The sequence below is a fragment of the Cricetulus griseus genome, chromosome 6, assembly GCF_003668045.3.
Source record: "Cricetulus griseus strain 17A/GY chromosome 6, alternate assembly CriGri-PICRH-1.0, whole genome shotgun sequence".
Taxonomy (NCBI): Eukaryota; Metazoa; Chordata; class Mammalia; order Rodentia; family Cricetidae; genus Cricetulus; species Cricetulus griseus.
The window spans coordinates 125,003,102-125,025,919 of NC_048599.1; the positions used below are offsets into that span (position 1 = coordinate 125,003,102).

Genomic DNA, 22,818 nt, shown 5'->3' on the forward strand with positions numbered 1-22,818 from the left:
TAATCTAGGAAACTAGAAAGTCTAGGATGATTAGTGGGAAGGGCAAAGAAAGATTTTAATGATCAGGCGTAGTACAACACAGGAGACATGAAGAATAAAAGTGGAAAAATAGGAATGGAGGTTTAAATAGGGGAATGGGAGAGTAGAACAAAGTAGGGAGGAGGATATAGATAACCAGCACTAAAGCTCTTTGGAAAAACAAAAACCTACTATACATAAGCTTCACATATACATATATTCATAGAAAAACATTTAACAGGAGCTACTCTACAAATAGGAGAATGCTCCTCCCAGAAGCCATAGATGGACAAGCAAAAGCCTTGTGCCAGATGTTGTATACTTCCTTTCCAGTTGTTGGTCAGTGGTGGCATCCTGGAGATGCCAAAAAAAAAAAAAAATACAAGATATTGCATGGTTCTTGGTTGTTCACCAAGAACTTGACAGTAAAAACCTATTCATGAAGATTATACCCATTTTGGTCACAGGCTATGTGACCAAATCAAGTTGTTACTAAACAGGAAGCTTCCTTTCTTGACTAGTTTATTATACTACCAGAAGTTCTGTGTAGGCTTTGGTGGGGGCCTGGGAGGAGTCATCAACACACAACAGTCTTACCTAGCTCTGAATCCTATGAGATACAATAACGATCAGTGAGACAAGAATATCCACCACAATTGTGGCATGAATGCTATGGGGGTAAGCATACACTCTCTGACACGATTCAAGAATTGTTCCACAGAAGGAAACACGGGCCTAACACTGTACATCTGGGCAAGAATCCAGGCCCAAGGGTGAATTTACTATTACTTTATTAAATGGGCACACTTCCAAAGTACCCTGTAAATTTCTCTGTTTCTCCCCATAGGTGAGTCTAAGGACAAACAGTGGAGTACTAACTCATATCACAGATTTCATAACAGAAATGAGACATCTGTATTCAAGTTTCCCTTTCTACTCTAGCAGTCTTGGGGTTCTGGGTACTGAAGAATACTATATGTAAAGTTGGAAGACCATGGTGGGGATCTGCCTAAAGAGCCTGTGACTCTTGTCCTTAGCAATGCCTCATCCCTGAGCTTTAGTTCTCTCCTTTGTGTGATGATAAAGATGTACATCATGATCAGTCACTGAGATCTAAATGAACATGAACACACAAATCTGCTTTACAAACATCAAAGTCGCCTTTCCCATAATGCTACTGATATCTGTGATATGATTTTAAGTAGAACATTATAAAACCTCTCAATATTTTAATCATTATGTAGTTATATAAATTCATATTTAAAAATATTCACAGTAATTAAAGAATAAAAAATACTCACATAGGACATTTGAAGAATGAAGTTATTTATGTTTTGAAAGTGGTCTAAAGCTTAGTATATGAATGTACAACTAGTATTTGTTGATGGAATAAATCAATACATACATAAAAGAAGGAAAATATTAAGTAAACAATAGTACAAGTGACAGGCACTGTTAGTTAAAGTCTGAGAAACACAGATTTGAAGTAATACACAAATATGAAGCATTTATTAGCTATTATAAAACTATCAAATAGAATCATTGAAGATAACAGTAAATACTTAATAATAACATCTGTAAACTGAAAAGCCCTGCTAACTAGGAGTCATACTATGCCAGTACTTTTGAGATAACTGAAATTGGTGATAAATAATACTAACTTTGGCATAAAAGTTGAGTTATTTGTGATAAGAAGGATAAAAAATAATTTCCCAGCCATAGAACTGATGAGAAACCTCTTCATAACTCCTGGCATTTTCAGTGTGTCAACCAGCCCCCACGCCCCCATCATCACCATATTATCCGGTGTTGCTATCATCAGCACTTTGGCAGCCACTGGGATTGAAATATTTTCAAGTCCATTCTGAGTGAGGTAACCCAATCACAAAAAGACATATCACAAATGATATGTACTCACTTATATGTGGATTTTAGACATAGAGTAAAGGATTACCAGCCTACAATCCACACTGCCAGAGAAAGTAGTAAACAAGGAGGACCCTATAAAAGACAAACATTGTCCCCTGGAGAAGGGGAAAGGGTCAAGATCCCCTGAGCAAGTTGGGAGCATGGGAAGAGGGGGGAGGGAGATACAAGAATGAGAAGGGAAGAAGAGGAGGGATGCAGAGGTCATGAGGGAGCAGAAAGGTTGAGTCAGGTGAAGAATAGAAGAAAGGATATGTGATAGGTAGGGTTTTAGTTGAGGGGGTGGTATGGGAGGAAGGGAGGGAGAAGGGAACTGGGATTGTCATGTAAATCAATCTTGTTTCTAATTTAAACAAAAAATGATAAAAAAGAAATATTTTCAAGTGTTCCAGAATTACTAAGGGGCAGTAAATCTATACTAATGTAATATCAAATATCTTATTAAGCAATGATACATAAACAGAAGAAAAGTTTGGGGCAATCTTGAATTTTAGGAAAATGTGTCACAGAAGCAGGGGTTTGAGTCACCTTAGATTTTAGATTCCATTTGCTGCTGTTTTGATGGAAATTGCTTTAAAATTTGGGAACTGGCATCTACATTGATCTTAGGTATCAGCCTGAGGAGGGATAAACCTGTGTCTCTGACTCAATCTTGTTTATGGGGAACAAAAGGTCACTACAGTAAAGTTTATAGACTTACCCACCTTTTCACTCTGTTTAGTATTTTTCTTGATAGTCGTATCTTTGGGCTGATCTAGATCTTCATTCCCACTATCTTTCAAATTCGGATTAGGTACTGGATTAGGGTCTGTATTTTATCTTTCTTATTACTTCCAAATATGATTCTGCTTCATTTCTAAAAAGATTCTGTTGCCAATAGAGCATTGGTTGCCTTTGCTATAACACTAGCTCAAATGTAGCTCAAATGTAGCTAAATGTAGCTCAAACACTGTGGCTATCTAGGCAAAGATTCATTTCCAATAGTAGTTAAGAAGAGCGAATGTACAAGGAACATTTTGGACACAGAATCATAGTACTACAGACTACAAATTAGCTATCACCTGTAATCAAGCACACAAAGAATGTTCTTTAGAGCAGACGGCCAAAACATTGCAGCAAGGCACACCTCCCAAAGTGGGTCCCCATGTTCAGTCTCAAGTTCATATCCCTGGAATACAGAGCCATGTTTTGGTTATGCACACACTCTGTAAAGCTTTTGCATGTGACAGTGCTGAACCGAAAAACAGAAAGCATGCTGCCCCCAAATGAGTAAGTTTTAATGAAGATGAAGTTGACAGATTTAGTCAATCAATCAGAAAGCCATCTTTATGCTATCACTGCAAATACTACCATGTAGAAGAAGCCAAAGTGTGAATCTAAGAAGGGAGCTTCTGCACACTGATGCTTTTTGTATACGTTTTCCTGGTAATTTGACAAGTGTCTCTATACTTGTCCTACAATAAGTGTTTCATGGAAAAGGAACATTTTTGTGCCTCCCTGATAAGTCTTTTAAGTTCAGAATGCACGTAGAAGTGCAACAAAATATGAAGAACAAAGGGAGAGCATTAAAAACAGTGAAAATATTTATTCATAAAAATAAAAATTTTATGTTTTGAATATTATTGAGTAACAACCTTTTAAGGCTAGCTGATGCATGATCAAAAGTGGCAGATGGCACATATTTATCCAAAGGAGTATTAACATATAGGCCATACAAAGAACAAAAATAATACCACACAGAAAACAAGTGACCCAATCCAAAAAAATGGACTAATCAGAACAGATATCTGAACAGAGACTTTTCAAAATAAATATAGATGGCTAATATATAATTTAACAAGTGTTCGACAACATTAGACAAAGGAAATGTAAGCTAAATCCACTTTGGGTTTCTGTCTCACTCAAGAGTGAATGGCTATCATCAAGAAATGACAATAACAACAACAACAACAACAACAACAACAACAACAACAACAAAAGAGATGTTCTAAAGGATGCAGGAAAACAGGAACACTTACTCAGTCAAAGTGCAAACTGGTGCACTCACTATAGAAATCAAAATGGTGGTTCTTCAAACAGCTAGAAATAGTACTATCATCTATACTCCTGGATGTATATTCAAGGGAATCTATATCCTTTTACAGAGATACTTACTTGCTCATCCATGTACATTCATTGTTCTATTCACAAAATAACTGTGAAACCAGGTAAGCCTAGATGTTTATGAACAGATGAACGGGTATTGGAAACATGGTGCATATGCACAAAAAAATTTTATTTAGCTGTAAAGAAAAATACAATTAAGAAACCTGAAGGTAAATAGATGGAGTTTGAAAAATTATGTTGAGCAAGGGCAAGAAAAAAAACGAATGTCACATGTTCTTCATTTTGGGATCCTAGTTTTCCACCTCCATATCTGCATGTTCAACTTGGAGTTACTATAGAAGCCAGGAAACTAGAAAGAAGCTATTGGGAGTGGCATGTATAAGGGAGGGGGATGACAGAACATAAGAAATAAGGAAACAGAAGGAATACTGAGGATGGAAAAGTTTAAGCAAGGAGGTGATGGGGGTGGATAGAGATGATGGGGAAGAGAGAAAGGTCAACTAAAATGTATGGAAAAGTCATATTCAAGCAAACTGGTAACCAAACCAAAGAAAATATAATTTATACTGTGGAAGTTGGGACTAAGAAGGCTCAGTGGTTAAGGGAATTTGCGGCACATGCAGATGCCCAGGGTTCAATCCCCAACATTCACATTGTGGCTCAAAACTATCTATAACTCCAGTTCTAGGGGATACAATGCCTTCTTTTGACCTCCACGAGAACCATGTACTCATGTGATACAGATTCATGCATACAGGCAAAAACACTGATAAACATAAAATAAAACCTTAAAAAAATTGCACCTTCTCCTCCTCTAGATCCAATGTTCCAAGACTCAGCCCCAGCTCTACAGCAGAAAACCTGCTGTGGTCTCTCTCTCCTCTCTGACCCCATCCCCAACGCATCACAAATATCTTCTCTTCAAACCTTCCTTCCCCTTTCTTATCCAATTATGCTAGCCTTCAACACCAGCAGGCATTTCCTGGGAACACACCAGCTGAGCAGGCCAGGGAAACAGGTAAGCCACCTGAAGACCTGATTCACCACTCTCTCCTCCTTTCCAAATCCAAACCCCCAGTCTCATCCCTAGCTCTGTGACAGAACACCAGCTGCAGTCGTCCTTCACAAGCTTCCCACATTCCTGTGGATTCCACAGATCAGCTTACAACCCCAGCAGGCACACCCTGCTACCCCAAGGACTGTTCCTGTCAGGGCAGCAAGTGGGCTGCCAGCAGATCCATACCTCTCCTTCTGCTCCCCAAGATCCAATCCCTACCCAGTCTCATCCCCAGCTTTGTAGCTGGAAACCCATTGTGGTCTCCCTTTTCTCTCTGACCCCATCCCCAATGGGTCACAAAGATCTCCTCCAACTTTCCTTCCCCCAACTAATCCCAGTATTCCAGCCTCCAACACCAGCATACATACCCTGTGAATACACCAGCTGAGCAGGACAGGGAACCAGGTCCACAGAAAATTCCTACCAGGCCACACACAGCCAGCACACTCACCTAAAGTCCAGTGAGGAAGCAGAAACTAAGGAACCAAATACTTATCCAACAGAGACAAAACCAGATATCATCACCCAGTACTATAATCATTCCAATTACAGATGCTTAGATTAAATCTGGATATCAACAACAACAGAAACAATAGAAAGTTTACAAACTCAAGGAAACTGAACAACTCTCCTGAATGAAACAGGTGTCAAGGGAGAAATAAATTAAAGACTTTCTAGAATTCAATGAAAATGAATACACAAAATGCCCAAACTTATGGGGTACAATGAAAGCAGTGCTAAGAGGCAAATTATGTGCCTAGGATTATGTGCCTAAAACAAACAAACAAAAAACTGGAGAGATCTCATGCTAGCAACTTTAACATCACACCTGAAAGCTCTAGAACAAAAAGAGGAAATCACGCCCAAATAGTACATGGCAAGAAACAATCAAACTCGGGGCTGAAGTCAATAATCCAAATAAACTAAAAGGAGAGAGACTATCCAAATTAATATAATAAATGAATAGGGAAACACAACAACAAACACTGAGGAAATCCAGAGAATCATAAGGACATATTTAAGAACTGTACCCCCCAAATTGGAAAGTCTAAAAGAAATGGATCATTTCCTCAATAGGTACCACGTACCAAAGTTAAATGAAGATCAGTTAAGCAGTTTAAATAGACCTATAACCCCTAAGGAAATAGAAGCAGTCATTAAAAGTCTTCCAGCAAACAAATAAAGCCCAGGGACAGATGATTTTTGTGCAGGATTCTACTAGACTTTCAAAGAAGAGTTAACACTAACACTCTTAAAATTATTCCACAAAATAGAAAGAGAAGGAACATTATCCAATTCATTTTATGAAGCATTAGTTACCCTGATACCAAATTAAAGACACAACAAAAAAAAGAAAATTATAGTTTCTTTATGAATATCAATGCAAAAACACTCAACAACATACACACAAACAAAATCCAAGAACACATCAAAAAGGAGCATTCACCATGATCAAGTAGGGTTCATTCCAGACATGCAGGGATGGTTTAATATATGAAAATCAATAAATAAAATCCACTACATAGACAAACTGAAAGAAAAAAATAATACTGTCATCATATTAGATGCAGAAAAGGGCTTTGACAAAGGCCAATATCCTTTCATGATAAAAGTCCTGGAGAAATCAGATATACAAGGGACATACCTAAACATAATAAAAGCAAAATACAGCAAGCCAATTGCAAGCATAAATTAAATGAAGAGAAACTCAAAGCAATTCCACTAAAAACAGGAACAATACAAAGTTGTTGAAGTCTTAACTAGAGAGATAAGACAACTAAAGGAGATCAAATACAAAATACAGATACAAATAGGAAAGAAAGAAGTCAAATTATCATTAATTGCAGATGATATGATAATATACATAAGTGATCTTAAAATTCCATCAGGGGACCCCTACAGCTGATAAACACTTTCAGCAAAGTAACTGGATAAAAAATTAACTCACAAAAATCAGTAGCCTTCTTATATACAAATGACAAACAGTCTGAGAAAGAAATCAGGGAAACAGCACCCTTCTCAATAGCCACAAATAATACAAAAATACATTGGGGTAACTCTAACCAAGCAAGTGAAAGATTGTATGATAAAACTTTAAGGATTTGAAGAAGTTGAAGGTGATATCAGAAGATGGAAAGATCTCCCATGCTCCTTGAATGGTAGAACTAACAGTAAAAATGGCCATCCTACCAAAAGCTATCTACAGCTTCAATGCAGTCCCCATCAAATCTCCAACACAATTCTTCACAGACCTTGGAAGGAGAATTCTCAGCTTTATATGGAAACAACCACAAAACAAAAACAAAAAACAATCCAAAGTAGCTAAAAGTACCTTTGTTTTGTTGTTATTTCTAAGAAGCCTGTTCTTTTCTAATGGGAGACATAAAGGGAGTGGACCCAGATAGCAGAGATGGTGGGAAAGGACTTGAAAGAGTAGAGGCAGGAGAAATTGTATTAGATTATATTGTATGAGAAACGGATCTGTGTTTAATAAAAGGGGAAAAAAGAAGGACATAAGCAATAATACTATTAAATATCTACCTAAAATAAATACCTAAACAACGCACCCACATACACATTCATTTATTTATAAAAGAACTGGATGGAAAACATCTTGTATGGCTGGAGAAAGCTGCTCCTTTAAATGAGAGGCTATTAAATAACAATGCCTGCTGTGGTGGTTGGAATGAGAATGGCTCCTATAGGTTCATGTATTTTGAATGTTTATTCCTAGTAGGTAGATCTGTTTGGTCAAGATTAGGAGGAATTGTTGGAGGAAGTGTGACATTGGGGATGAGCTTTGAAAGTTTCAAATGCCCACACCATTTTCAGTTAGCTCTCTCTGTCTCATACAGAGATCAGGATGTAAGTAAGCTCTTAGCTACCGCTCTAGTGCTCGCCTGCCTGCTGCCATGCACCTCTCCATGATGGCCATAGACTCACTCTCTGAACTGTAAGCAAGTCTCCAAATTAAATGCTTTCTTTTATAAATTGATTTGGTCATAGTGTCTCTTAATAACAATAGAAAAATAACTAAGATACCTCCTTATGAGTTTTTGGTCGGGAAGGCATCAGAAGTACCCGAAACAATGTAGGATATTGCCATTCCTTGTTGGCACACTAGACCTAGATGATAAGGTCCTACCATACACCTTGGTTACATGAGAAATCTTGCTGTAATTGAACTGAAAGTCTCTTATTTCATGGCTAACTTTCATATGTTGGAAGGTGCTATACATTACTGTGGGAGAAAAGACGTCAACCATCTCACCCAGTTGTGAACCTTATGAATAATATAAACCTTCCACATAAGATAAGCTCACTTTTGAAATAGTGTCACAACCATTACAGGGATAACAAACTACCACTATCTAATTGGATTTGAGGCCCACCCCACAGGAGGGAACTTGTTCCTGGTCTAGTAAACCCAGCCCTGCAAAAAAAAATCATTATGGAAGTGAATCAAAGACCCCAGGGTGAACTTAGTACTGTTGCTTAGCTAAATTGACACAGTGTTAAACTGCCTTCTAAATATTTATGTTTATATTCCTAGACAAATGCTACTTGTAGCCATAATCAGAGAACCCTCTTGATTCAATGCAGTGACTCACGGGTATATAAACTGTTGAGAATATGGGATAGTTTGGGTGTTCAGATGTAAATAAGACATTTATAGAACCCTCTCTAAGGGTAAGGGAACATTGTATAAGAGTATAGAAAGAAGAACTGGAAGGTAGGGAGAAGATATGAGAAATGTCATATGGGCAAGACAAAAATATTCCCTTGTAATAATGATCTCACAATCACAGTGAATACCTGTACTGTGTCTGCACAAGAACAGGCCCATCAGCAGTGAGCTGGAGGAGGATCTCTGGTGGCACCCCCACCCCTCACTGATGAACTATTTGCTAGTGACAGATTCAGTGAGAAGGGGAATCCTCGCCTTCAGTTGTGTGCTCACTGATGACCCCAACAGGCTCCAATGGATAGTCTCAATACAATGCTCACACAGATGGTCCTGGTTAACCTAAATGGGCTACAAAGCAAAACCAAAAGTCATGGATCTAGGAAAGTTGCTGGTGGGGAGGAAGGAGCAAGGCAGATAAGAGAGGATGGGAGGTGGAATAATTAAAATGTATTATATACATATGAACTTGTCAAGTTACAATACTTTTTAAAAGTGGCAGGTGAAATTGTAAGATGCATTAAACATGTACACTTTACTATGGAGTGCCAATTTCACTTAACAAACTGTTCTAAAATATTGCTGGATCGAAGCCCTTCTTGAAATTGACAGCTAACACTAGTTGATATACAGATATACAATTTGTATGCTATGTGATAACATTCATAAAATCATCACAAACTATTTTACTTGCTGGGTATATTCTCTATGATCCTTTTACTCTCAACCTGGTGAGGAAATTTCTGTGCATGGATAATAAGCCAACAGTAACTAAGATCTACTACTTCAATTCAATGACGGTAAAGTCCAAATTAATATAATTGTCTTAAATAGGGGAAATAAGCTAATTTTTACTGGTTCTTCTGTTTTGAGAATTTAGGAAATCTCACTGAACTCCTGAAACACCATTTTGAGTAGGAATTATTGTTTCCACTAGATAAGACCAAGCCCTTGGGGATTAATATACACATGCAGGTCCACTTAACTGTCTGGCAGTACTCGGATAAGCTTCTGTCAGAATGCCCAAAGTCCATGGCACCTTCTGCAACACTTCACTGTCTTTCAGGTTCTCTATGCTACGCAGTTATGTTGTTTCTTAATAAACTGCCTCAGAAACTAGGCCTATCTGATGCATTATCAGTCTTCTGCTACCTATTACACAGCACAAACATTAAAAATGCCTTTCTAATGGAATAAACTAAGCATGTGTCATTTCCTAGAATGACTAGCACTCTACTCAAGTCAGCCGTTGGCCAATTACCAGTGCTCTAATCTGTACCAAAGACTGTTCCGTATCACAGGGAGGCTACAAGAGGTAAGCTTGGTTTTAAATAGTTATCTGCCATCTTGTGATTATTTACATTTCTAATTGGCATGTGTCTAGAAAGAATTGTGAGTGGCTGCTGAGAACAAAGATTGTAATGGGAAAAATAAATGTGGGATAGAGTTGGGAGGGATACCAAATTTATTTTAAAAACTTGAGTGAACAGATCTTTCATCTGGTAGAATCTGACAGGATCTTGGGTTAATATACTTCATTGTACATACAAATAGTATCGAAGACCAAGGCTAAGAAGACTTGGAGTGACAATGTGTAAGAGAGTTGTTTGGCTCACCTGAAAGCTAGACACCAGGAAAAATGGCCCTGCAATCCACAGCAGCCCATGGGAACTAATAAAGTTTTACTGTAATTGAACTAGACTTTTAATAAGTGATGACTACTCAGTACGCAGAAGGAAAACTATGGTTCTTTTTAAAAGCAGAAGCCTCCTTATTGGCTTCAAGGCTTAATTTACACAACATTGCTGAGGAGTCCTACGTAAATAAAGCTCATTATCATAATTAGTTCACTTAGCTAAAAGGACAAATCTAAAAATTGTCCTCCTAGAGATCTTTCTCTTTGCTGTACTCAAATAATGAATATATTTTAATCTTTCCTCGATGAATCACGGCCATTAATTCTTGCACAAAGGTTACCTGGCTTGAATTCTGAGTCTTGTTTGAGTCTTTTTGGGTCTCACGGAAATAAGAAAAGTGGGCATCATGAAATAAGCTGAGGAAGCCCTCTGTTTTTTGAAATTCTCATGAACAATAAGTGTAGCAAAATAAGTACTTTGCTATTTATGTGCAAAAGTGATATGGGCTTAGAGTTTTACACATGTTGTATTTGCCTTAAAATTTATTATTACGTGTGTGTGTGTGTGTGTGTGTGTGTGTGTGTGTGTGTGTGTGTGTGTGTGTCTGTGTGTGTGTGTGTGTGTGTGTGTGTGTGTGTGTGTGTGTGTGTGTCTGTGTGTGTGTGTGTGTGTGTGCGTGTGTGTGTGTGTGTGTGTGTGTGTGTGTGTGTGTGTGTGTGTGTGTTTGTGTGTGCATGTATGCAACATGAAGGTTTGAAGACAATTTGTAGGATTCATTCTTTCCTCTCATTATATGGGTCCTGGGGATCGAATTCAGGTGATTAGGTGTGGCAGCAAATAACTTTCTCTGCAAAGTCATTTTGTGATATTTCATTACACATTTTTTAGTTTTTTCACCATAATGTATGCTTTAAGTTATGTATTTTGAATTATTAAAATACTTTTCATGCATCTTGATATCAAAGGTTTTTTTTTTCTTTTGGGTGGGTGTTTTTCTTTTCTTTTTTTTTCTTTTTTTCTTTCTTTTTTTTTATTTTTAGATAGGGTTTCACTGTGTTATGTCTCGATGGCTATCCTGAATCTCTGTAGACCATGATGACCTCGAACTCATGCTGCCTGCCTTTGCCCCCTGAGTGTTGGGGTTACAAGTGAGTGCACTACCACCACCCAACTTGGTTTAGACAGAACCTGCATTAGCTATCTCCTGTAATTAAGCCAGACTTTCAGTGGAGATATTGGGGCACCAAATCAGTCACAAAACCTTTGACCTACAATTTGTCCTTCCTACAAGATATGCTGGGATAAAGGTTGTGCAGAAATTGTGGGAGTGGCCAATCAGTAACTGGTCCAGCTTGAGACCCATACAAAGAGAGGGAGTTCAACCCTGATGGCCAGGACCCAGAGGCAGGATACTCCTGCGGCGACCTAGGACAGAAACAAACAGGACTGGGGGGGTTAGGGGTGGGGAGAGTCAATGAAATGATTCCTAATGATATTCTGCTATACTCATAGATTGGCTGCCTACCCCAACTGTCATCAGAAAGACTTCACCCAGCAACTTATGGGGACAGATGCAGACCCACAGCCAAACATTAGGTTAATTGGGGAATCCTGCAGAAGAGGGAATAAGGATTGTAGGAGCCAGAGGGGTCAAGGGTAACACAAGAAAACCCACAGAATCAACTAACCTGTGCTTGCTCATAGGGGCTCACAGAGACTGGACCAACAACCAAGTGCCTGCATTGGACTGTAGCTAGTCTTCTTATGGGACTCCTCATAGTGGAAGCAGGGGCTGTCTCTGAATCTGGTGCCTACTTTTGGGACCCTTTCCTCCTGATGGATTGCCTTGTCTAGGTTTAATAGGAGAGGAGGTGCCTAGTCTTACTGCAATTTGACATACCATGGCTAGCTGATATACATGGGAGGCCTGTCCTTTTCTGAAGTGAAACAGAGGAGTAATAGTAGATTTGGATGGTGGGTTGCAGGGGTACTGGGAGGAGAGGAGGAAGGGAAAATTTGGTTTGGATTTTTTTTAAAAAAAGGAGTATTCAAACACATACAAATAAGGAGATTCAGACCAGTGTTTACTGTGAAACGTGTTAAAAGAACATGATTTGGGGCTTGAGGTAATGACTTTGCAAGTGAAATGCTTGCTTTCCAAATATGATAACTTGAGTTTGGATGGGCACATGAAAGCCAGGCAGGTGTGGTGGCCCACTTATAACCCCAGTGGAGACAGGGACTGTGCCAATCTAGTTGAAACAAGGAGCCAGGTTCAGTGAGAGACCCTGCCTCAATATGCACAGTACACAGACTGAGGACAACACTTGACATCAAGCTGGAACCTCCACGATCTCCACAGACACACACATACATGTGCATAAGCACCCATACATGTGACCTACATGCCTGCAAACACACATGCACACCATACAGACTCACACACACAATCAGTGCACGCCTTTATCTTGTTAGGGTATATAGTGGCATCTAGCTATCTCTTGCAGACTACAGCAAGAACAATGTTTGGGGAGAGTGGCAATCTTCCTTTAGGTATATATAAATTTATAAAATGGCACCTCAACAGCCTTGGTTCATTCCCACAGAAATTGTAAAGCAGTTTAGTGACTCTAGCTTGCATTTGGAGCCATTCCATTTATAAGAGCACATTTTTGCTATTTCTAATTATTTCCTGAACCAACTGTCAAAAATATTTAGGTTTATCAACCTAACAGATGCTTGGCTGGCCCCAGAGAGCATCAAGAATAAAATGTTTTGTGAGTAGCAGTATGGAATTCATTTTCTTATCAAAAGTGGAAACATCAGGCTCACAGTGTATTGTGACAAGTATATATTAGGCATTATAAGCATGAGTTTTCACCCCATTGACGAAAGACAGTCCTTTTATTGTGCAGGCAAAAATGCTCTTGGTTTCCTGCCATTAAATCTAAGTGCCAGCTTAAGTCTGAGCACAGTTGAAATCACTTTGCACAATACCCTCTTTAAGAGAACAACGTATACCTGTAAGAGTGATTTTTATTAGCTAAGAAGATGAGAAATTCTGTTTCTTCATATGAGGGAATTGGGCATGATTTTCTCCTTCTGATCCAGTAAAAATGTTTCTATTTATTTTAAACATTCTGCATGTTTCTTGCAGTCAATTTTAAGAGAGGGCAGACACCCTAACTCAGATGGTAGATCATGGGTACATTTTCATTTAATTTATATGGTCAGATTGTGTTAAGTAGACACAGACTATTGATGTAAACATTTCCACATGTTAGAAAGACCCATTACTTCCTCTGAAAAGAATACAGATGCTGGGTTGGAGAGATGGCTCAGAGGTTAAGAGCACTGGCTCCTCTTCCAGAGGTCTTGAGTTCAATTCCCAGCAACCACATGATGGCTCACAACCATCAGACAATAAGATCTGGTGCCCTCTTCTGGCCTGCAGGGATACATGCAGACAGAATACTGTATACATAATAAATAAATATTTAAAAAAAGAATACAGATGTTATGGGTTGCTTTCTGTAACAGTTGTAGCTTCACCCAGATTTTACCAGTGCCCCACCTCTGAGTGGCACATATAAGAATGTGTAGGAAAGCTGTCTTGGTACACCTTGATACACGGGAGCACCCCTTTCATATTTCCCCAGTCATTGTCACTTGCCTTCCTCTATTGAATAAAGAACTACGTAAACACAGAGAAGGAAGATGGAGTTAACAGGATTCTAGAAATCTGGTTGAAAATTAGAGGCACTCTGAGCCTAGTGGGTCTGTAAGGTTTTCATGACTCACCCCTTGTCAACATGACACCTTGGTGACTATAACCAGCCCCTCTTCATTTTATGCTCCAGAAGCTTGTGAGACCTCAATGAGTCATGAAGAATCTTAAAATCAAATCCAAAGAATCCAAAGTGATGATAACAAAACAGAATAATTGATATTTGAACAGAGGTTAGTATTTGACAATGGATAAAGATTGGTATACCTTCCCTTCCTCGGGGCTTTGTTGGCATGAATTGTGAACGTCGTCTTCTCTTATGAATTTTCCAGGCCAGGAAGTCAGTCCTTTGATTTGGCCCCAGACCAAGTCACCAACGTTGAACGTCCTTGGTCTATAGTGTATCAATTCATGTGAAGAAGGGGAGTCTGGATTCCTTAGGTCATCTTCACTACTAATGCTTTTAGCATCTGAGGGACTAGGCACACACCCATTAATGCTTTTGGCATTAAAGTCTCCATTATAATGGATGTAGTCTTTGACCAGAGAACTTTCCAAACTATTCGAAGAACCTGGAGACTGCCCCTCTAGGACCAGGTCTTGTTTTGCAGTGCCTAGCAGCTCTCCAAATCCCCGACTCTGCCGAGGTCTGTTTCCATTAATGTGTGTACATCTCTCCACAGTGCTTTCTAGTCTCTCCTTAAAACTCATCATAGTTCTTTTGTAGTTATTGTACCTGAAATTTTCCTCCAGTATTTTATCCCCTTGACAGTTTCTTGGTGGTAACAGTAGTGGGTGCTGTTCCCCAGCTAGAAATGGCAGTGTAGACACATTGTTGGGCCTTTCATGACAAGGACTACTGTGGACATGGCCTGGATGTTCTAAAAATTCCTCATATTTCCACCTGTTACGCTCCCCTCTGGGACTTTGCTCCCCATCCCACTGTTTTCTTGATGTGTGGCAACTTGCTGACTTGAAATACTCAAACCCATCTCCTTCGCTGGAGTGTTTCCCATGGTCTATACTCTTGGGTAACCGTGCCCCTCTTGCATTCCTCAGCCTGCCATCATGATCCACTCCTCCCATGCTCCGCCCGTGAATGACCGCGCTCACAGCACTGGACAGGTTTAACGGGTCACCAATAGAGGCAGTGAAGGCACTCATGGCACTCAGAGCCGGAACAGGGCTGATCTGAGTTGTACTGTTGACGGCAGTGGTGATGACAACCTGCATTCCTTTGCTGGCCGCATCGACAACTGCTTTGTAAATGGCATCTACGGAGGCGTCACCTTGGCCACCCATAACGAGCCCATCCTTCACTGGCTGACCAAAAGATGGGTCAATCCTTGGCTGCAGCTCACAAGGTGTATCTTGGAAATGTGGAAGTGCAGTGTTTGGGTTCTCAGGAAGTGCTGTGAGCCCCGGCTGAGTGCTTATTCTTTTATTTAGAAGAGCTGCATCTCCTTGCATCCTCACCTTAAATGAGTAGGAAACAGAGAGAAGAAAGAGACAGAGAGACAGAGAGGAAAGAGAGAGAGAGAGAGAGAGAGAGAGAGAGAGAGAGAGAGAGAGGAGAAAAATTTAAAGACCTTAAAGAAGATGACCATAATTCCAAGATTTACCAAAAGACAAACAAATAACAAGGAAGTATAAAGAACAAGAATAAAAATGAAAGAGAAAATCATTCTATATAGACAACCTTACACATTATATTTTTATATTTGGGTCATTTCTTTACTTGAAATAATTCAACAGATCTCCTTTTTAAACTTATCAATGCCAAATATTTTCTAGAAAAATTAAACTTGTGATAGCTGGACACAAGGTGTTTCCAGGTGACAACAATGGTCATATGGGTGTTTGAAACTTGAAATTCAAGTTACATTGATAACTAATGATTATGTTTAACTAAGTGAAACATAAGACAGAATAAAAATAATTCCCTTCCCTAACAATGCATTATTGTGATGGCATTACATATTAAAATTTATTTATTCATTATTGTGCACATGATGTATGTGGGCACACATGCCATAGCACATGTGTGGAGGTCAGAGGACAGTCTTTTTTTTTTTTTTTTTTTTGGAGCTGTTTCTTTCCTGTCAACTTTATGTGATTTTGGGAATTGAACTCAGGTTGCCAGGCCAGTGAGGCAAGAACCTTTACTCTCTAAGCTATCTTGAAAGCCACACATTATATTTCTTCAGATGGAGTAGTAATTCCTGCTCCTCAACCTTATCAGGCCATTGCCTGAGGTACATCCTCATGCTGCCAAAAAGGTCACTGGCTGTCTATAGAGTGATTCTCGGATAGGAAGAGACAAGGGGAGGTAATTTCTGTACAGGAAGCATTATTGCACTGTGAAAAATTCCCATGGCTTTATTAATGCTACAGACCTTAGGTCCCTCTGCCCTGCAATTATAATTTCTGCTCAGCCCTGGCCAAGTGACTGCTCCCTTCTGGTCTCTGCCTACTTCCTTACCAAACTGGTGCCTAGGATTCAATAGCACATTGGCCACACTTTTGCTACCATCCATCTCCTTGTCTATTATACTTGCCAGATAAAACCTAAATCTTGGCTCATTTTAACTTGTGGTTTTGTCTGTATCCACAGGAAGGTAAAGTACTTTATGAAGAGGAATTTATGGTTTCTAACACGCACTATGTCCTGTTGCTGCTCCTTCAATCCTATGATCGTCCAGTCAGATATCATTTTGTCCACAACTACTCAAATCTTCTATGTCTTCAAGCTGGTTGCCATATCATTTCCCACCCTATTCTTGGTAGACAACCCTACTTACCAGAGAAAATGGAACTCACGGTAAGACATGTTACACTCTGATATTCATTGGCCCTTAATAGCACACATTTCTCAGCAGTTATGCCTTTCTTAGATCTTGTCCAGTTTCCTGTCTGCTCTATGGAGGGCAGATGGAAAACTGGGTGTTGCCTTCTTCCTTTCACATGTATTTTAATGTCCTTTTAGCATGTGATTATGTGCATCTCTACCCATTAAGAAGTTTAGTGCTCAACCTGATGTTCCCTTTGGAGCACCAACCCAAGACTCTTGCTCTTCATAGTTTGGTTTTTGAAGCAATAACTCACTTTGTAATTCTCAGTGTCTCATTCGTCATTCCAACTGTTGCAATCTGACTCTCCTTCCACCACTCCCCTTAAACTGCATTCTACTGAGTCACTCTCATGTCCTAATGGTCAACTGGCTTCAGGCTTTAGCTTGTTTTCTTGGTGACATAGGCACGCACATATCCCACTATGAATTAATTTATTACAAATGTGTCAATATTTCATTATTGGTGAAAGATATAGTCATCACCACTCTTCACCTAGACCAACACTTTTCTATCCTACTCTCTCCAATCTTATTTCCTTTCTTAGAGGAAACTGGTGCTGTCAAGCATCCTGGATAACACTCAAAAATATTAGAGCATGTAAACACCTCATTTCTCTTCTTCCCTTCCTTTCTACCCCTTAAACATACGTACTGTGCCTCTCTTCTGCCAATACTACAGTGCTAGAATTTCGTAGTTTTGAAGGTCTCTATATATTGGATTAAATAAGTCTGCCTAATCTTTTAAGCATTATGTAACACAATTATTTTCTGATTGATTAATACCTAAGTAGCTCTTAATTTCTGACTCCATGTTGTAAAGAATGTTTTGTTATGTGCTCTTTTGTTCACATTTGTAGATTTATCTTAAGTTAACACATATGAATTGAACTTCTGGGCTACAGTACATATATGTGTATAAATACACATATATACATATATACAAATATACTTTAAAACTTGATAAACTACCAAATTATTATCCCAAATAAACGAGTCAGGTTGAATATGCTGAAATGCTCTCAGTGGGAGAGCATCTCCCCAGCATGTACAAGGCCTTAGGTTTGAACTCCACCATGAAATTAAAAACAGGCTAACAAAGCTTAGCCAGAATTTAGATGGACCAACAACAATGAAAGTGAGAACTTCTTCATGCCTTTACCAGCAGTGGATAATCATCAATCTGACATACACAGTACACAATTGGTTATTCTTTCATGTTTATTAATAATGCATATTTCATTTTCTGTGAATTGTCTGATTATATTCTTCCTTATTTTTCTAGTCAATTATCCTTTTTACTTCTCGATTTATAGGAGGTATTTTAGTATGAAGAGTGTCAATTATGTGGCATGTATTATGTGTGTATTTCCTGACATTTGGTTCTTCTCTAACTTCAGAATATCTTTGATCATACAGAAATTAATTTTTTAGTATTTGTTACACATTTTTCTCTTGACCTACTGGTTTTATGTCTTGATTAAAGATCTTTCTCTGTTTAATTATTTATAGTCTATGATGGTGCATGCCTATAAGTCCAGCAAGAGGGAGTCTGAGAAGGAGGATACAAATTCAATACTAGCTAGCTTGTACTACATAGTGAGACTATCCTTTTTAAAAAGATCTTGTGTATTTTATTCTCACATTTACATAATATTACTCTTTCTATATAACATTTAGTATATTAGGCATCCTCCTATGCCAGGAGGACAGAATGTGGGGAGAGATAACACTGAAGGAAGTAGGTGTTAATCATGAGAGCAATACGGGCACACAGCACAAAAGGGCACAGGAGGGTAAAACTATCAGTTTTACTCACAATTCCAGAAAGACTATGGCTTACATGAAGTAAAATTACATTTACACAAAAGACTGTAATATTAAGAAATTACTGTCAATAGACTTGGGTATTTGGTCTACTTTTTCATTCCTTCTCTCTCATTTTTTCAATAAAACCAGACAGTGTTTTCACCTAAAATCACATGTGGAAGGAAAGTACCTGGAAATTCTGAAACAGACAAGCCATGGGATTATTGTTAGCTGGGCAAGGGACTGTGGGCTGTCCTTGGAAGGCCTGGAGATTCTGGTGTCCCTGGAGTAGGTGCTGCTGCTGCTGCTGACTCGGAGGAAACATCTGATTGCTGTTTAACAGCGACTGTAGATGACTCAGCTGATGGTTATTCAAAGAATTGTTTATAGATGATATATCACCTACAGTTTTGAAAAACATAAAGTGTAAGTCAACGAATTTCTTCAGAAATCTTATGGTTATTTTTGCACCTGAGAACTCCTGAAACCAAAACTAGAAGCTGAACTTACATGGGGTAATTTGGTTATTTTTATCAGCCTCACTTAGTCATGAGTATCTTTAGCATTTAGTTCTGTCTGCATAACTTTGTATTTTATTTCACATAAAGATAACTTAGTTGTTAGTGTTAAGTTTCGGAGTTAAATGATTTCCTAAGTCCATTATTATTAGAACTACAATTAATGGTTGAAAAATTTCTTTAGCAATCATAAGTAGTTGACTAAATGGAGACAGAGTGGAAATGAGGTAGTTTCATTTATAAAATCTCAGTCTTAAGTCACAACCATCAATAAATACCACCACATAATGCTAGAGGCTTAGTTTAGAAATATGCATTTTGTTTTGCATTAAAATGCACTAAAATTAAAATCGTGAAGAAACCTAACAATACAAAAGAATTCACTGCTCTAGTTGTTATAAAGATTTTGAAATCAATGACATCAATGAGTAGTGATAATCTGGTTATATTTATACTTAAAATTCAGAATTGTTTAAAATTGTGGATTTTTTGTAATAGTTTTATAACATATATGTCTATTATGATTTTTGAGTTATTTAACTAAAACTATTTTAGGTCTAGACAAAACTAATTGTACTGTATTATGGAAGTTTCCATAAAATATAGCAATCTTAATAATGAGTTTTATAGTGTATCAAGATGCTCATAATACCATCATGTACACTTGTTTCTATTTCTGGACTTCATAGACACTTCCTGTGCTTCCCCTTATTGTTACCTGCACCCATCATTATAAATACTTGACATTATTTTCAACATTTTTTGATAAGTCAATCTATGTGAAGGACTTTGTTTTTATGGCACAAATACATAATTATAAATATAACAATTCTGAGGAAATCTATTATTTAGAGGGAGAGTTTCATTGATCTTTGGGGAAACCTCAGCTTGGAGTACTTTGATCCTGGCCTTTTTAGCTTGGCCTCTCAGGGTTCACCTGGAAGCTCCTCAGGTGGTCCCCATCCTAGTGCAGCCGCTCATACCAACCCTGTGATGCCACACCAACTAAAATAGAAATAAAGGTTCTTTAGAAGATGCAGACTGTTCTTGGCTGAAGAGAATGATGGGTAGGTTAGATTTAGGTGGCATCAGTATTAGAAGATAAGAGAAAGCAGATTACAGTGGTATTTAGTAATGCTAGAATTGGAGAAAAGGAAAAAGCCATTTCATGTTTGTTTAGCTATAGTTTTGTGTGGGTGTTGTTATATTTAATTCCTTAAATAAGCTGTGACATAATAAAAACATTTTTAAAAATAGTGTGACAAAATGGAGTCTTAAAAAGGAGAAAATAGAATTAGAAAAACGTTTCTTAAAAAAAAATTTGTGAAAAAATTTTAACTTACCAAGCAGACCTGTCCCCAGTAGAGGGTTAAGTAGCTGTGGCACCACAGAGTTACTGTTGAGCTTAGCTGGACCAGGTGGATTCCCAGCATTATTAGATATATTCAGCAATGTTTCTGCCATTGACACCACTGCTGTCCCACCAAGTGTTGAGACAGTCAGTGCTGCCACTGCTGATGATGTAGTGGTTGTGGTAGTGGTTGCCTGGGAGGAGGTTGCTATGGAAACCTCTGGATGATTAGCGGTGTTGGCTGATGCTGAGTTCAGGACACCTCCCAACAGCTGGGGATTCAAGGCCATTAATCCCGAGGCCCCAGTGACAGCTGGGAGGAGCAGGGGGTTAAAAGTAGTGTCACTGCCTGTAAAGCTCGGTAAAGGGTTTCCCAGGGGGCTGGTTAAATGGGTCTCAGCTCGGCTGTTGTCTGACTGATTGCTTGGCAAACGGTCTGATGGGGCTGTCATCTGTGTTAATAGGGGTAAAGGGGTATTTTGCTGTTGCAAAAGATCTGAGATGGTCAAATTGAGAGATGTCAGGGGAAGCATGGCAGCTGCTTGGGCTTGGTTCTGAAGCAGGGCTGCTAAGAGCTGAAAGTGGACAGGCTGTAGTACCTGCCCATCCATGTCACTGGAGAGAAAAGCTAAAGCAGCGTTTACATTCGGGTTGAGAAAACCTAAAGGGTGGAGGTTGATCTCAGACTTGCCTTCTCCTGCTGAAGGCTGGAGGATATTTAATAGATTCTGGTTTAGGAGATGCTGTTGATTCACTGGCAAAGAGATAGGTAGAGAACTGAGGAGGCTGGGGTTCAAGGGGTGTGGAAGATGGTTGTTTGAAGTGCTGTTGGATGGAAAATGAAGGGCATGCTCCTGGCCAACAAAAGGAAAATCACTCCCAATGGGCAGCTGACTCTGCAGTGGGTTTCCAGCTGCGGTGGTGACTATGACACCATCTTGGAGAACAGATGTTGTCTTTGTGATGGCAGGGTGGTTGCTGCCAGCTATAGCTATGGAGGATGGTAGGCTTGGACCACCTAAAATGAGAAAAAAGAAACACTGCTATTAGTTATGGATGGTAAGCAAGACTACTACTCATAAAGCTTCCTAAGATACACTTCACTTTGCTCTCCTTACTTCGATGTAAATAGATTAAGTGATCATGGATGATTTGACATCTGCTAATGGAACTTAACTGACTTCGAAAATAAGTGTATTGAGAAAATTTGCTAAAAAGCAAGTAGGCTTCTGTCCATAGCTCCATAAAGTAAAGCCAGGCAAGGCAAAGCCAGGCAAATAAAGCTGGTTTCAGTTTGGTTCATAAAAAAAAAAGCTTCCTTTTTTTCAAAATCATACCTTTTCACTTTAAAAAGGGTGTTTGGTTTTATTTTAAGATAAGTACTTTCTTTCAATGAACAAAAAAAAAAAATTCCCTTAAAACTAGGATATACATGAACCAGAGAGCAGATAATAAAAATCACCTATGTTAATACAAAATATCAAACATTTTATTGTATGGCTTTCTGATTTTCCATACCAGTATGTATATATACATTTAGGTATACATACTCTCTCTCTCCCCAATACATACACACATAAAACCACATATTTTAAAAACAAAACAGAATTGTTCCATAAGTTTTTAACTTTTCATTTGTCAATTTAGTGAATACCTTTCCCTTGTTAATTGATATATACTGCATCATTTTACTAGTTTCATGTATTAGAATATGATCATTTAACCAACCTATAATAATGAATGTTTTTGTTTTCCACTATTTTTGCAATACTTTAAAAACAATGACTGGTGGTACTTCAATAAGTATTAATATTAATGTATCTTTTCAATTGCCTACTTTTTTTTTTAAAGGAGGTCTCACTGTGTAGCCCTAAACAACCTGGAACTCTTTATGTAGACAATGCTGGCCTCGAACTCACAGAGTGTCTCCCAAGTGCTGAGATTAAATGTGTAAGCCACCACACTGATCTGCACAACTATTTTCTAAGGATACATTCTTGAACATAGAATTCCAGAGTCACAAAACTTTAGTATATACCATCAAACTGCCTTCAAGTGAAACAGATCAATACAATTCAATTTATATTCTTTTAAACAGTGTATAATAGTGCTTATTTCTCACCAACACACTATTTT

General features: G+C 38.5%; 1 protein-coding gene across 8 annotated transcripts in view; it reads right to left on the bottom strand.

Annotated features, from left to right (window-relative positions):
- Mbd5 (methyl-CpG binding domain protein 5) overlaps window positions 1-22,818 on the bottom strand; it is a 159,683-nt gene that overhangs the window by 17,112 nt on the left and 119,753 nt on the right. For 7 of the 8 annotated variants that reach the window (XR_004770640.1, XM_027420467.2, XM_027420466.2 and 4 more), the window contains 3 exons: window positions 20,675-21,700; window positions 19,004-19,215; window positions 14,424-15,632 (listed from right to left, as the gene is read on the bottom strand). Coding sequence is in view for 7 of the 8 variants with exons in the window: in XM_027420467.2 (XP_027276268.1) it covers window positions 14,424-15,632; window positions 19,004-19,215; window positions 20,675-21,700 (2,447 nt within the window). In the remaining variant the exon portion in view is untranslated. The remainder of the gene's footprint in view (window positions 1-14,423; window positions 15,633-19,003; window positions 19,216-20,674; window positions 21,701-22,818) is intronic. The other variant, XM_027420473.2, reaches the window with a different exon arrangement.